Genomic DNA, 16,303 nt, shown 5'->3' on the forward strand with positions numbered 1-16,303 from the left:
CATAACTCTGTCAATGGATTTTTGGCCCTTTTTTCCTTTAATTTCTTCTTGCTTTTGTAGAATTTGTCTCAGGATTGAATATCTCTATCTGCTATGATTATAAACGGGGTTTCTCATTAAAACAGCTCAGATTTGACAAAGATCTTTAATTTTGTGCTTCTTTATTTTGGAGGATTCATGAATGTGCCGAGTATAAGCCATGGATATAAGTAATTCCAGGGATTGATTGATTAGAACTAATTCTAAGGCTCTTTTAGTACTTATTAGAAGATTTAGATTGATTGATTTAAGCTGTTACTATTGAATTTCTGATTGGGAAATCGTCTAAGACTAGTCATGTTGCAGAGATGGCACCCGGACAGGTGGTCTGCCTCAGGGAATGCAAAGGTAGCAGAGGAGTCTAAGAAGAAGTTTCAAGCGATCCAGGAGGCTTATTCAGGTTCAGTAACTCTTTATATCTTTGCATGGCTCAATTAAACAGGGAATAATGATATAGTTGTAGATAAAGTTTGGTACCCAGGGCTAATCGGCATGGAATGGATTGGATTCTCAGTTTTGTCAGATGACAACAAGAGATTCCTGTACGATGCAGGAGTTTATGAAGACGATGATGATGATGTGAGTAGTGATCCCACTCATTTGTATCACAGCTTCGAGTATTGTTGTTATTATTGTTCAAAGACAAATAAATGGCGCCTCTGGAAATTCATTGGAAAAAGAATGTATGTACAGGAAATGGGAGAATCTTTGGATGAAATGGCGGTAATGATGAATGAGAATAAGGGGCAGGTGAGTCATAAGAGCACTCAGGATCTTAAACTTATCAATGGCTGAATCCTGACAGTAGACTTGCTATCCTAGAAAAGATCTGTTTGTGTGCTTATTGTGTTAATCTTTTTCCTTTTCAGGTGAGTGGATCGGAGAGCTTTGAGCAGTTACAAGATCTGTTCATGGAGATGTTTGAGAGCGATCTCAATAGCTTTCATACACCTGCGAAGCCTTCCAGCAATAAGAGGAATCGATCCGATTTCCACAGGGGCGGAGCCGTGAGAAAAGAGGAGATTGCAGAGCCGAGCTTCATGAGTTCGAGTCCCTTCCAGACACAATCTTTTAGCGGGGTGTAAGTTTTTAAAGAAAGGGGGGCGAGTCCCATAGAAGCTATATGGAGCCCAACAATCACAATTATTCATAATATATCGTATGTACAGAAGCTGGATTACAATATGTACAGATGTGTAATAGCCCTATTAAATTATTCAATATATCATAGGTACAGAAGCTGGATTACAATATGTATTAGCGGGGGTGTAAGTTTGCATGTCTGTCCTATTTTGTGTCTTTGAGGCGAAGATCCGCTCATAGTTAAGATCCGTTTGAAGTGGTGGTGGGATGGGTTAGTAGCTAACTTAGACTTAGTCTTTAAGATTAGGAACGAAAAGTCTTATCTTAATTAAAGATTAGGAATGAAAAATGATATTAAGTTGAATTTTGGTTATTAATGTTTTCAATTAATTAATATTTATCTATATTATTTTATTTCTGAAATATGTATTTATGGGAAACTCCCTTTACATTTCAGTATGTTTATATTGATGAATTGGTATTGCATTGAACTTGAATCACACTTCTTCCATCAATGAATTTAAATGATAATTAATATTTCATTCATTAATTTGTAATATTTTATAATTAGTTGGTATATAACATATAGATTGTTTATATTTAGTTATGAGAAAATTTTTTGGCCCAAATCACATTATGATATATTTGTGGATGCTTTTTGAACCAGCAATTGTGGTTCATTGTGAGGACGAGTTGAAGAATCAGATGGCTGCAACTTGTCCTGAGGATTAACCACACTTGCCCTCAGAGTTAATCGTCAACACTTCTACCCTACTCCGTTGGATCAGGGGAGAAACTTTCAACCGTTGATTTGAAGTGTCACTGGTTTTTCCAAATATTGGTTGAGTTGTCTTCTTTTCACCTCCGAGTTCTGTTGTGCGCGCTCCAGGGGATGGAAAGATATTTTTATTGCTTTCTCTCATTCTTTTACGTCAATCTTGAAGATATTTTTACTGCTTTTCCCATTCTTTCATGTCACTCTTGGCCTCAGAGTTATTTGTGGTTCTGTTATGGCTCATGAATGAATGTGTTTATGGTTGGCCTCAGAGTTATTTGTGGTTCTGTTATGGCTCATGAATGAATGTGTTTATGGATTGAAATTTAAGGAAAATATGGGTTTACTGTAGCATATGAATAGGATGCATCCAAGCATTGAAATTTCAGAAGTTGAGTTTATTGTGCATATGAAATGGGCATGTGTTCATGCTTTTGAAATTTTACTTAGAGAAAAGAAAAAATGGATTTGGTATTGCATATGAATGAGATGTATTCCCATCTATAGAGGTTTCTTGATTTTGGGTAATTAACTTAACCTCTTGATTTTGGGTAATTAACTTACTCTAAAATGAAATAAGACGTTCAATGTGGTCCTTGTAATATAGATATAAACAAAACATCTAAAGAAAAATAATTGCACAATGATCCAGTCCAAGGAAACAAGGTTTTCCACAAACCAATTAACTCTTTTAGAAAAATTGAACAATTCCAATTTAATAATCCTATCGGCCTCTCTTTGTACCTTTTGGGACAATTGCTATTAATAAAATCACGCAGTTGTCATTGTAGTTTCATTTATTTTCTTCTTTTTTTCCATATTCTTTGCGATTATTTCATCAAATTTATTGGTTTCAATTATATTTAGTGAATACAAGATAGGCTAAATATTTATATATCTAAAGATTATTATTAACCTTAAAGTTATTATTAATACAAAAGCGAATATCTATTAATTACTTATATTTAATAATGGATATATTTAAATTTGATTTAATTTATATGAAATGGTTAATATGATGATTATTGATGAAAAAATAAATGTTTATTAATATTATTTTTATTTAATTGATTTATTTAAAAAAATAAATATAAAAATGTTTTTTATAATTTATATAAATAAGTTATATTGAAAAAAAATATAAAAAAATATAAAAAATATAAATTTACAATTAATTTTATAATGAATAAACCAATGAATAGGTTTATTGATTAAAAATATGTTATTTGGGATAAAAAAAACCATATATTCAAATTTAAAAAATTAGGATTTGTACATCTATTTTAAGAAGGGAGGGGCTAGTTCCCAAGAGAAGCGATATGGGGCCCTCTTTTTATTACGTTATACTTGTCAAACGAGGTGACAACTGTCACATCATACATTCGTAATACACTCGCAATAATAGTAGCATACAGAGCAACAACTGCAGCAGGGAGAATCGAACGCGGTTGGGGAGCGAGATACATATATAAAAATAAATACCTTTTTCATTTTAAAATTCACTTTTTAATATATAAAAATAAAATAAAATAGGAACAAATTCACCCTTTAATATATAAAGTTAAAATCTATTGTTTAAAATATATATATATATATATATATATATATATATATATATATATATATATATTAAATTAAATTAATTTTAATTAACTTATTAACTAGATTATCCCTATTAGTTTATAAAATTACAATGTATTGCATTTTATTTCTTCATAATGTAAAGATATCACTAAATCTATTTAAACATTTAATAATATTAGAATTATAAAATTATATTATTAAAAAATTGTTAATTAAGATTTAAATATATATAAAATTAAGAATTATATTGTTAAATAATGATATTATGTAATATATAAAATTAAAAATTATATTGTGAAATTTATGGAGTTTATAATAGATAGTGATTGAAATTATATTGTGAAGTCTATTGATTTATAATAAATGGTAATTGGGTGTATTGTTAAATTCAATCTTAAAATCTCAGTTGATTTTAACCGCTTAAATATCTACCACAAACATATTTAAATACAAACAACTTAGCAAAAAAACAAAAAATATTATGAAAAAAAATATTATGCAATTTGGAATACTAGTCCAATTTTATTAATTAATAATATTTATTGTAAAATTAAAAAAAAAAATCAATACTTCCACGAAATACAGCTTAACTGGAGAAACAGCTTCACCAGAAGTTACCAGAAGTCACCGCATTATAAAATTATATATAAATTATAATTAAAAGTTCAAATCACCTTAACTGACTAAAAAAACAACCAACATACAAAGCAAAACACTCCAATAATAAGAACTAAGACCATATTCGCATGTCCTAATACCATACTTGTCTGCCAACTCCACTAAACACAAAAACAATATGTTCTCGTAGGGATTCAATTGTAGAGTTGAGGCTTCTGTGATCCATATCAAGTTTACAAAATATTTTCTATGATTCATATCATTTTTGACAAATGATATTTCATGTGATCTTCGCCAAAAAATGTTTTGTAAACTCAATATGTCCTCCTTTATAATAAAAAACCATATATTATTTATCTACGTACGTGAGGTTTTCGAAGTGAATGACGCTACATCATCTGAAATCGGGAAAAGCTGTCAACAAAGGCATTTATTCTGACAAATGATATTTCATGTGATCTTCGCCAAAAAATATTTTGTAACTGCTCCTTTATAATAAAAAACCATATATTATTTATCTACGTACGTGCGCGTGCGGTTTTCGAAGTGAGTGACGCTACATCATCTGAAATCGGGAAAGGTTGTCAACAAGGGCATTTATTCTGATGGGAAAGACAACAATATTTACTTACCAGCATTGTCAACGTACACAGATGTTGAAGAGATAGAGTAAAAGAAAATATTAGAAGGAAATTAATGAAAACTATCAGGATATCAGAATTCAGTATGGTTTCTCCCCGTTATAGTTCCCAGGCGGATCGTAGTTGCAGATAACGAATATCCAGCCGCTGTTGCATTGAGCTTGAGCGCAGCCGAGTCTCTTGGAATTTCTCCGCACGACCTGAGTATATTGCCCACATACTTTACCTTCAGCGTAGGTATTAGAAGTGTAATCGTAATCTTGCTTCTCATTAACCCAGGCCGTCACGGCACCTCCCACTGGATATGTTATTCCAAACCCCTCGAAAATATTTTCTCCATATTGACCACCAGAGTGCCACAGAGCGCAGTCTCCTATGCGTTGATTCGCATAATTTTGTGCGTAAGCCGCGACGGTATCGTCCCATACCAGAGCCGCGACACCCACTTGGGCTCTCGCGTTATTGTGAGGAGATAAGAATTGCTGTTGCACATCTTGCCCTTGCCCTACCAAGCAGTAGCATGTTATTTGCAGAAAACAGCATACTGGAAAAACCACTTCATATTGACGAAACTAAGTGTATAACTTTCAGTCCCAAAAGAAAGAATGAAATGACTCGTCGCTCACTCAATTCTGTTGGCTCCCCATTAATGTCGGTGTAGAAGGTCAACACTCACTGTGTGTTTCGTGGCATGTGTTTAAATCTAGCGATGTGTCTCTTTACTAACCCTTGGGGGTTTTGGTGTAAGGGCAATCCTGACTCCAACGAGTGGTATTAGAGCCAGAGGTCTCGAGTTCGAAACACACTGGGCTCACGTTGGGGGAGATTGTTGGCTCCCCGTTAATGGCGGTGTAGAAGGTCAGTGTTTCGTGGCATGTGCTTAAATCCAGTGTAGAAGGTCAGTGTCAGTGTTTCGTGGCAAGTCAGTGTCATTGTTTCGTGGCATGTGCTTAAATCCAGTGTAGAAGGTCAGTGTTTCGTGGCATAATGGCGGTGTAGAAGGTCAGTGTTTCGTGGCATGTGCTTAAATCCAGTGTAGAAGGTCAGTGTTTCTTGGCATGTGCTTAAATCCAGTGTAGAGGGTCAGTGTTTCGTGGCATGTGCTTAAATCCAGTGTAGAAGGTCAGTGTTTCATGGCATGTGCTTAAATCTAGTGTAGAAGGTCAGTGTTTCGTGGCATGTGCGTCAGTGTTTCGTGGCATGTGCTTAAATCCAATGTAGAAGGTCAGTGGTTCAGTGTTTCGTGGCGTGTGCTTAAATCCAGTGTAGAAGGTCAGTGTTTCGTGGCATGTGCTTAAATCTAGTGTAGAAGGTCAGTGTTTCGTGGCATGTGCGTCAGTGTTTCGTGGCATGTGCTTAAATCCAATGTAGAAGGTCAGTGTTTCAGTGTTTCGTGGCATGTGCTTAAATCCAGTGTAGAAGGTCAGTGTTTCGTGGCATGTGCTTAAATCCAGTGTAGAAGGTCAGTGTTTCGTGGCATGTGCTTAAATCCAGTGTAGAAGGTCAGTGTTTCATGGCATGTGCTTAAATCCAGTGTAGAAGGTCAGTGTTTCGTGGCATGTGCATCAATGTTTCGTGGCATGTGCTTAAATCCAGTGTTTCGTGGCATGTGCTTAAATCTAAATCTAGTGAATCTAAATCTAGTAATGTGTTTCGTGGCATGTGCTTAAATCTAGTGATGTGTCTGCCCGTGTATTTCGTGGCATGTGCTTAAATCTAGTGATGTCGTGGCATGTGCTTAAATCTAGTGATGTGTCTGCCCGTGTGTTTCGTGGCATGTGCTTAAATCTAGTGATGTCTCTGTTTACTAACACCTGCAGGTTTTGGTGTAACGGCAATCCAAACTCCAACAAATTCAATATGAGAATGTCTCTGTTTACTAACACCTGCGGGTTTTGGTGTAACGGCAATCCAAACTCCAACAAATTCAATATGAGAAAACAAGGAAATCTAGTGATGTGTTTCGTGGCATGTGCTTAAATCTAGTGATGTGTCTACCCGTGTGTTTCGTGGCATGTGCTTAAATCTAGTGATGTCGCGGCATGTGCTTAAATCTAGTGATGTGTCTGCCTGTGTGTTTCGTGGCATGTGCTTAAATCTAGTGATGTCTCTGTTTACTAACACCTGCGGGTTTTGGTGTAACGGTAATCCAAACTCCAACAAATTCAATATGAGAATGTCTTTGTTTACTAACACCTGCGGGTTTTGGTGTAATGGCAATCCAAACTCCAACAAATTCAATATGAGAAAACAAGGAAGCAGTTATGTATATTTATAGCAATTCTCAACCACATATCATTTCCACAATAACACCTGCAGGTTTTGGTGTAACGTTAATCCAAACTCCGACAAATTCAATATGAAAAAACAAGGAAGTCGTTATGTATATTTATAGCAATTCTCAACCACATATCATTTCCACAATATGGAGGAAAATGTGGGGAAGATATATGGCATCTGCGTTAGTCTTCATTTATTTGACTAGTAAATCGGAAAATGTGGGGAAGATATATGGCATCTGCGTTAGTCTTCATTTATTTGACTAGTAAATCACGATGTGATATAGGTAATTTGTTTATCAAGTTCCATCGCTACTAAGAAGCAATTTTATCATAAAAGATGTTTCAAAAGGCGTGGTTTATTTAGGTAGAGGAATTGTGAAAGTGGTCATAATTGGGCTAAAAAAATTCAGAAAGTTTCCTGAATTTCCAAAGTAAATTTACAAACTAATTAGACTACGCGTTCCAAAATACAGTGTGCGCTAGCAAGACTTTTCGACAAAAAAAAATTGGTGAACTATAACGTGGTAATATTTTTAACAAGTTTATGGTAGTTCCGTAAAAGAATGAGCAGTACGGATAAGATACTAACGTGAAGGAATTGGCATAAGCCGGTGGATGTATGGGGTAAACACACAAGTGGATTGTGAGATGCTGGCATCTTTATTGGCATCTTCTTTTGACGGTTTCGATAAAATTGAGACTTCTGAGCCTCAATTTTTAACATCCACATATTTGCATCCCAATCCGATACGACTGAACCCTTCTCGAATGCCGTCCATTGCACTTCTTTCTCGGCCATGAAACCGCTGAAATAATCTTCACAGATATGGTTGAACTTTTCCCTACTCATGTATTGATTAAAAATCATGCAAAGTAATTTTTTTTCTTTAACACCAATGGAATTATAAAATTTCTTAACTAACATTAATGGAATTCTAAAATTTCGTGGAGTTAATTTGTTATATATTTTCACGAAAAAATCAATTTAATTGTCATCGAGTCAGTCTTAATTATTCTTTTCATTGGTTTTATCAAAATATTAAATAGGTAATAATATTTTGAAAAATTTCAGGCCATTTATTTGAGAAGAGTAATTTTGTTTTAGCATTTTCGGATTATTTAAATAGAAATTTTTAAAGTCTACTTTTTTTTAGCAATTAACTCATTGGTAGTAAAATTTATTACAATTTATTTTATCTTTAAAAAAAAAGGTTATGGAGGTCACATTTTTATCTTAATTTGTTTAGAGGCCTAGGTACCCAAAGCTTGAACAAAAGAATCATTTTAAGTTCATTTGCGTCTAAATTTTGGTCAATGTTATATCTAATCAATTAAATTATATAAAAAAAATCAAATTTCGGGTTAACTGATCTAGTTTTTAATTTAGATGTTTATCTTATAGTTATAAATGAAATATTTTGGAATATTCATATTATTATTTTTATATCAACTAATAAAATTTCAAATATATGTTTACTTTTCACATTTGTCTAATACAATTATGAAATTAGCATACAAATTATCAAATGACAAATGAAATCATGTTAATACATATTTACTTTTTCACATTTACTTAATACAATTATGAAATTACAATATTAATTATAAAATAACAAATAAATTTAAATTCAGGTGAATACATGGATTTATAACACCTAACCTCTTACTCACAAAGTTCGAAATCATTATAACAACATTCATAGTCACAAAATCATTATAATAATAAATATCAACACATTATATTACTGAAGATAATTTGACTCTAACTATGCAAGGGTTTAGGAATGGTAAATTCTTAAAAATAATAGAGCAATAAGGGGAAGAATTAATTTTAATTGTTATTGATAAGAATTTGATCATTTTCTTTACAAAACAAGAGAAAGAAGCACAATAACATAGTCATTTCTTTTTTTTTTTTAGTAGTTATTGGTAACTAAGGCAATGTGGAGTTAGTGAGTTATTACTATTAGAAAAATAACTTATTAAGTTTGCGAAAATGGAGATGTGTGTAGAAGAAAGAAAATACAAAAAAGACATTCGCACTTTACAATACTTTTTTTGCACTATTGTACAATGAACATGTGCAATTTTTAATATCAAATTACTATTGCAACATGATCATCAAAAAATCTTATTAATATATGTATAAATGCTTATTTCAAAAATTCATATAGGTTTTGTGGTTTTGGTAAAAGAAAGAATAAATTTTTATTTTCTAAAACCATAGCATTTGTACAATAGCAGTGATATAAGTATGTCTATATTGAAATTATAAAATTGGATAAATCTTCACTTAGAATATATAAGGCTTTGGAGGTTGTTTCGTTTGGGTGCATGCAATTTGAATTTAGAGGTCTTCACAATTCAGAATTTGGATGGATCTTTCTATTTGGGTACATGTTTTTAAATTTTATACATGTCTCGAAGAATGGTGCAAAGTAAGAAATGTGCATAGAGGTTGGGATATGTGCAGAAGAAGGAATAATCGAGAAGAGCTTCTTTCGCACTTGCATGAACTATATTGTTAATGTGATATGCAAGACATGAAATTTTCCTCTTTCAATCTATCTAACATGATACATGGGATGATAATTAGAATTTAACAAGATAGGCTACATGGCAGCTAGTCCCTACCTTGTGCAGGAGGCACGTAAAAGAACATTATATGCTGCAACAGTTTATATAGATACATGGAACAAACCAATGTTTTTCTGGATTGTTCTTGACTCTAGCAAAAAGATAACAAGGATGGAATAAATTTGGATTATTATCTCCGATTTCCCATTCATCTGCATTTTTCCAGCGCTGCACCTGTAGGATCTCGCCCATGCCCACAAGGCTAGTTCCTCTCAGCTTTTAAAGCTTAGGCAAAAGCCCGTATGGGGGTATCAATCATGGAAGTCTTCAACAACATGGAGAGAAGCTTCAAATGCCATCACTTGTGATATTTTTATTGATGGGTTATGCAAGGTTGGATAGATAAATAAAGTATTTGAAATTTCGAACTAGATGATGATGTATATGTTATGATAGCAGCATTGACAACCCTTGTGGAGTTTGAAAACTTAAGTCACTAGCATGTACAAAAGTATATACAAGCACAAAGCCAGTTAATTCTCCTGTAAATGTCAGAGAAACCGACGACCTATAATGCACCTACTCCAGATCAACAGAGTTCCGATAGGTCTACATGCTCAGAAGATAAGTGGTAGGGAACCATTGGGTAATTGTATTTCAAAACCATCTATTTCCAGGTCAACGACCAACATTGATTACGATGGTAACCCCATCACTTCTAGAAACTGCAGAAGGAAGTGTCTAGAGGTACTTTATGGTTTTGCATGACACCATCCATGGTCTGCCAAAATACACATGAAAACAGTCGGGCCTGCACATACATTCACTAAATCTCAAATTTTATTATGTATGTGTCAAATTCATAAATATGTTTCTGTTTTTCACTTTATTCGGAATCAATGTGGATCAAAAGAAAGGTCCGGTTCGTAGATCGAGCCCTTCAATTATGCAGAAGAGAAAAATCATAAGTAGCATGAATGAAATAGAGAAGAAATCTGGTCCTAGTTTAAAGTTCTTCTGTCTTCTTTCGTTGCTTGCTTCGCATAGGGGTAAATGGATGAAATGATAGCTTATGGATCAACCCTACAACTAAAGTTGCTTTAGCCTTTGCTGTTTACTTGTATGCTTCCCTTGCTCTTGCTTGTGCCTTAAATTGTTCCTTCTACCCCCATACTGAGCCGCGACAGATACATTTAATGGTTAAAGGTCAACAACTTAACCTGCTACCTTAGCTTCTACAGAAGAGAGAGCACTTAACACCTTTATTTCATTCTGATTCATGGCTAAGGGTGTTGTTTTATTAAAAAAGAATTGAGATATAATATAGATATATATAGAATAGCAGTAATAAAGGAGTGATAGAGATTGAAATGGATATCGTTACGGCTTGGTCATTGACCCTCCTTTTGATTCTATAGGATCACTAGTACGGTAGCTTCGGTATCGGTGGCCCAAGCTTCCATAACCTCCCAGGTGCAAAAGGAGCCATTGGGTGGTTCAGGTACTAAATGTGGGCGTATTGGGGGGTGAGGATTTAGATGGGTAAAGCTTGGGTATGCCGGAACCCGCATCTGTGAACTTAGGCTGGCATGGGTATCTGGTATTGAAAGGAAAAACTATAGCTGCTTATCAAGATGTTGTTAGCAAAAAAACTTATGTCGCTAGTATTGTTCATTAACTATAACTCCTTTTGCTAGCTTTGAAGTTTGAATTCTGACAATGTCTATGTATTTAATTCAAGTTAAACTAATTCTTTTTAACCACTCTTCATCCTTTACAACTCTCTTATGTTTGGTAACGACTTAAATTGTTTTCCTTTCTCTGCGAATTATTTAGGAGTTGTAATTATTTTAACTTTATTAACCTAAAATTGTTGTGAATGCTACAGGGATACAAATTAATTATGGAGAATTGCAAAGCTAATGCAAAATACATGACAGAAATAAAATGAACTTTATTAACCTAAAATTGTTGTGAATGTTACAGGGACACAAATTAATTATGAAGAATTGCAAAGCTAATGCAAAATACTTGACAGAAATCAAAAGAGACTGGACCTTTCAGAATACTTTCCAAAATCCTTGAAGAGACTAGACGTTTTAGCATACTTTACAAACCAGCTCAATGGCCCATAACCAGAGCCAATGTTTTCAGACTTTTCGGACTGGAAATAGTAGATGCTATAGATGGCGTCCCCTCAAAGAATTTTCATCCAGGAAATAAGGGATGTGGGTGCAAGATTAATGGAAAGGAGTAGAGGGAGGACTTCAGCAGAACTCAAGCCAAGCAGTTGGCTCAGAATATTGAGATCAATCGTTTTGTAGGAATTGGAGGCTCATTAGGTTACGTAGATCGTAGAGGCTCATTAGGTGACGTAGGCTCATTAGGTGATGCAGATCCTATAAACCTGCTGTAGTAATGGAAATAAGGGCAATGGAAGCATGTCCAACGCACCACAACCTACCTTCCATGGGCACGCCAAGCCACAAACATGCACTGACCATTGACAGATGGTGAAAATACTATTGTGCAACCACCATGTGGTGTAGCCAGCGACCTGGTCTGCTATGTCCTGCTACTCTTGTATATTTCTTGTATACTCTTGTATATTTATTGTATATTGCTATGCCCTACTACTCTTGTATATACAAGCATGTTCCTGAACATTTAATGCCCTCGACTAATGCCAACATTAGTTTAGGTAGTATTTAGAAGTTTGGAAATATGAAACAAACAAAAAGATTATAACCTATTCTTTTTGCTTTGGATTAGCTTCAGTCTTCAGGAGGAGGCAAAATAACATGATAAATCAATATGTCTATAAAAACTTTGTTTATAGTTCATGATCTAGAATTAAAAATAGCTCAACTAATATTAAACTAATAGTTTCTAATTGCTATAGTCCATGTCGGGATGGTAGGGACTAATAATATGTTGTATGAACCACCATGTCCACCTGCAAAGCATGGTTTAATGCTAAATGCACATAAACTAAGAAATGGAGAGAAAGATTTCAAAAGAATAGTTTCTTGTTTATATATATCCATTGATTTAACCAAGCATGATAACATAAGCTGCACATGTTTGAGCGTACTTGGAGCAAGCAACCATTTCTTTGTTTGGACTACATGTGTTTCCTATCTAGCATAGCCACTTGTCGAAATTGCAACACCTTTATGCCTCTAACCACCCCTATTCGGGCTCGACCTTTCTCTCCTGTAGACAACTTCAATTTTAGGCACAAAGTCCGAGAAAGATCATTTAAGATAGACAGAAGGATAATTATCAATACCCTCTAAATCAATCAAACTATCTACCATTTGAGGCTCACTCCTTGTTATATTTGAAAAATAATTCAATTTCTTCGCAGGTCCTACTCCAGGTCAGGAGTTAGGGACTCTTACCATGCTTCAGTTGCAACTAGGCTCAAAGCTCTGACCTCCAACTGGTCAGGGTTGGGTTCCTAACATTCTTCCATAAATATTGAGCGTGACTTTTCTTGAGGCCAACTAATCCTATCAAAGTCAGGACTCAAAGTGTTTTTTTTCACATTCTTATCTCCATAGACATCGACTTTCCTTTAAAGCTGAATCGATGACACCTTCAACTATTATAGGCTAGTGAACAATCTTAGTTGAACCCACTCGGTGTTTTCTTTCTCATTTCTAGATTTCAAGCCATTCACCATTTATAATTGTGTTTGCTATACAAAGACTTGGTATAGAGGTTCTTTGCCTTGTTGCCACACTTTAAATTTAAACACGAACTTTACACTTCACCAATTTTATTTCCACTCTTGGAATCACACAATTTCAATCATAGGCTACTCTCATACACTAGTATCATGGTCTTTGGGAGATTTTCCAGTTTTTAGTTATACTATCTACTAGATGCCAAAGGCTGACTATTGTACTAACCCACCCTCTCACCTGTATTCTTGTTATTACATTGCACCCGAGAGACTTGAGGTTCTCATTCTCAACAAAAGTTCAAGATTTATATTTTCTCTCCAATAAATAATAGAGGTCATCAATTTAATTTCCCACACACTCTCTCTCAATGTGTGATACAAGGATATGGGCCTACTAATGATGCTACTCTAGATTTTCATGATAGTTTCTAACGCAGGTTTAACTCCTTTCGACTACCATCACTCTATTTGGATAATTATTCTCTCTTTGCAAGACAAGCACCATCACTTTCAGACATGAATTCCCTTTAATTGAATGTACATATATTCACACATAAATATGGACACAAAAATTCATGCTAGTTCTATTAAACATAAAGAAAATATTTATAGAGGGAGTGCCAAGGCTCACATCTAGATCTCTTCTCTCTTTTACAAAACGTCACTACCATATCACTGTACATCAACACATATACAATTCTTATTTGTGGGGAAAATATGTTTCTATGGAAAAGAAACTAGACATTTGTCCAAAACTACCCAACACCTAAGCTAAACACTGGTCAAAAATTTACAAAGACTTAACTCAAAATATCTTTACATTTTGAAAGTCTAGATTCCTCTACAATCAAGAGAATTGTCTTCATAACCAAATCCCCCTAATTCTATTTAATATAAATAAATTTGAGAGAAAAAAGACCTACGTCTAGAATGCACATGACTCATGGATTTTCCTAGGGTGGCACTCCTATATTAGATTCCCGAGGTGGAAAAAAGTTTGACCTCCTGGTCAAATGTCTCATTCATGCTCAGTCATCCAAGATCCCAAAAAAAATGTTGTTGTTGTTCCTATCCACCCTTTCCTTATTGTTCCAACTCTAAAATCTTTCTGCTAGGATCCCACACATAATTATGCCATATGTCACTTATGTTCCTAGGCAAAAGTTGCACAGTGAACTCCTTGTCTTTGCTGGCCATTGTCTTGCTTTGTTTCTGCATAGTTGATGCCACATTCAACGACTTACTAAATTCATCTTCTATTTTGATCGTATTGTCAACCTCTTTGAACTTGAACTTCACATGTTCAATGTTGATCATTTGATTTATCAATTTTCCATGCAAGGATTTCAGCTCCATCAACAACTTTAAAGTGTCATTGTCACTCTTCATGAGAAAATCATATAAATATTTAGCAATAGAATATTTAGTTGTATACTCCCTATTTTGGTCCATCATCATTTTGCCACATATTACAATAGATAAATTTATATCTCTTAGTCTCTGCTTCCAAAAAAATTGCCTCATCTTGTATTGAGTATTTTCCTCTATTCATCAAATCAAATGGGTTTTTGTTGGGAAACTCAATACCTACATTCACACCACAATTATAACTTTTAAAAACATAAGGCTTCTCATCCTCTCATGTTACTTCCCTTAGCACTCGTCCCTTATGTGAAAAGGTATTCTTTTAGTGATCCTTACGAGGAAATAATTCATCCTCCTCCATTTCAGTAGAATTTGAATTATATCTTTCTTGAATGATTTGAAAAACCAAGCCCTCACCCAAAATATTTATGGCAACTTCAGGTGTTTTTCCATTTTCTACAAGGGTCATTGATGCATAATATGCTCTTCCCTTTATATTTTGGTCATGGTTCTCAATTGCTTCTGTGTTATCGCCTCTTACAGTCTCCTCATATTATATGACAGCTTGTGATGGTTGTCCATGTTTCTTACTTACACAAAACAAAAAAATCTTCTTTAAAAAGGTGAGGTTGTTGGGCCTCCATTGATGCTTATATCATTTCTTGTAGATTTGAACTTATCCCATCATCCATGAGACCTTTGGTTAGTCTTATTTCCTCAAACCCACTATCATCTCCACTCCATTGCATAATTTCTTTTGTGGGTGTCGTCGCTGCTACAACACCCTCCAGAAATTTCACTATATTCAAATTTTGGAGCCTGCTATTAGCATCATATCTATTGTTGCATTGATCACCAAGTGTTGCCTCATGTTATTCTATGAGGTTCAAGTGTCCTTAAATGATCTCAAGTGTTGTCGCATTCATTATAACATCTTTATGTGCATTTCATGGTTAGAACATCTTTGTTATTATAAAACGACACTTTTGGGTCTCAGTCACACACACTTCACTCGTGGTACTTGGGGAATGTGTACAAAGTAGAATTTTGGTGTATATTTATCATTGTTCAATCTTTTCTAATTTTTTGTGATGAGTCAATATGAGTCACATGGTTTTATCTCTAAACTCGTCATGTTCACCCATTTTCGTATATCCCATACTTGGACAAATATTTGGTTTCAAAGCAAACCCATTGAGGCCAAGATCACATGAGCACACCCTGAAGCCTTGATTAGGGATCCTTCATTGTTCAGAAGTGCTCAATGCCTCCTCCAATAGCACAAAACACACTCCTTAATCCATATTTACCCTTCCTTGTTCAGAACTGCACACTCCATCGACCTAAAGGAATGCACCCCCTTTGAGTGCAATCCTTTGACTTGAAGGAATTCACCATCCTTGGGAGCAATCCCTTGAACAGAAGGAATGTGCCCTCCTTGGGAGAAATCCTCTGTCCCAAAGGAATGTGGAGCCCTAGTAGCTACATTTACAAAAAAGTCAACAAGGACTAGACTGGACCCCTACCAGCCATGAGAGGAATTTCATCAAACATATCACAGATATGAAATATATAGGCCTTAACAAGGGAACTTAGCACGGGGATCTCATACTTATCTGAGAATCACTAAGAAGAATTGATGCCTCAA

General features: G+C 34.6%; 1 protein-coding gene and 1 pseudogene across 1 annotated transcript; one reads left to right on the forward strand and one right to left on the reverse strand.

Annotated features, from left to right (window-relative positions):
* The first annotated feature begins 282 nt into the window (after window positions 1-282).
* LOC149241568 (uncharacterized) lies at window positions 283-1,182 on the forward strand. Its single transcript, XM_089367548.1, has 3 exons — window positions 283-439; window positions 554-789; window positions 909-1,182. Exons 1-3 carry the CDS (start codon window positions 337-339, stop codon window positions 1,122-1,124), a joined length of 555 nt encoding a protein of 184 aa, XP_089223674.1. The 5' UTR covers window positions 283-336; the 3' UTR covers window positions 1,125-1,182.
* Window positions 1,183-4,820: 3,638 nt separating this feature from the next.
* On the reverse strand, window positions 4,821-14,522 carry LOC149241569 (pathogenesis-related protein 1A pseudogene; annotated as a pseudogene).
* Between the last annotated feature and the right edge of the window lie 1,781 nt (window positions 14,523-16,303).

Source organism: Pinus tabuliformis, chromosome 8 (genome assembly GCF_031772625.1).
Source record: "Pinus tabuliformis cultivar Carrire ecotype Pingquan chromosome 8, CPIR1, whole genome shotgun sequence".
Classification (NCBI taxonomy): Eukaryota; Viridiplantae; Streptophyta; class Pinopsida; order Pinales; family Pinaceae; genus Pinus; species Pinus tabuliformis.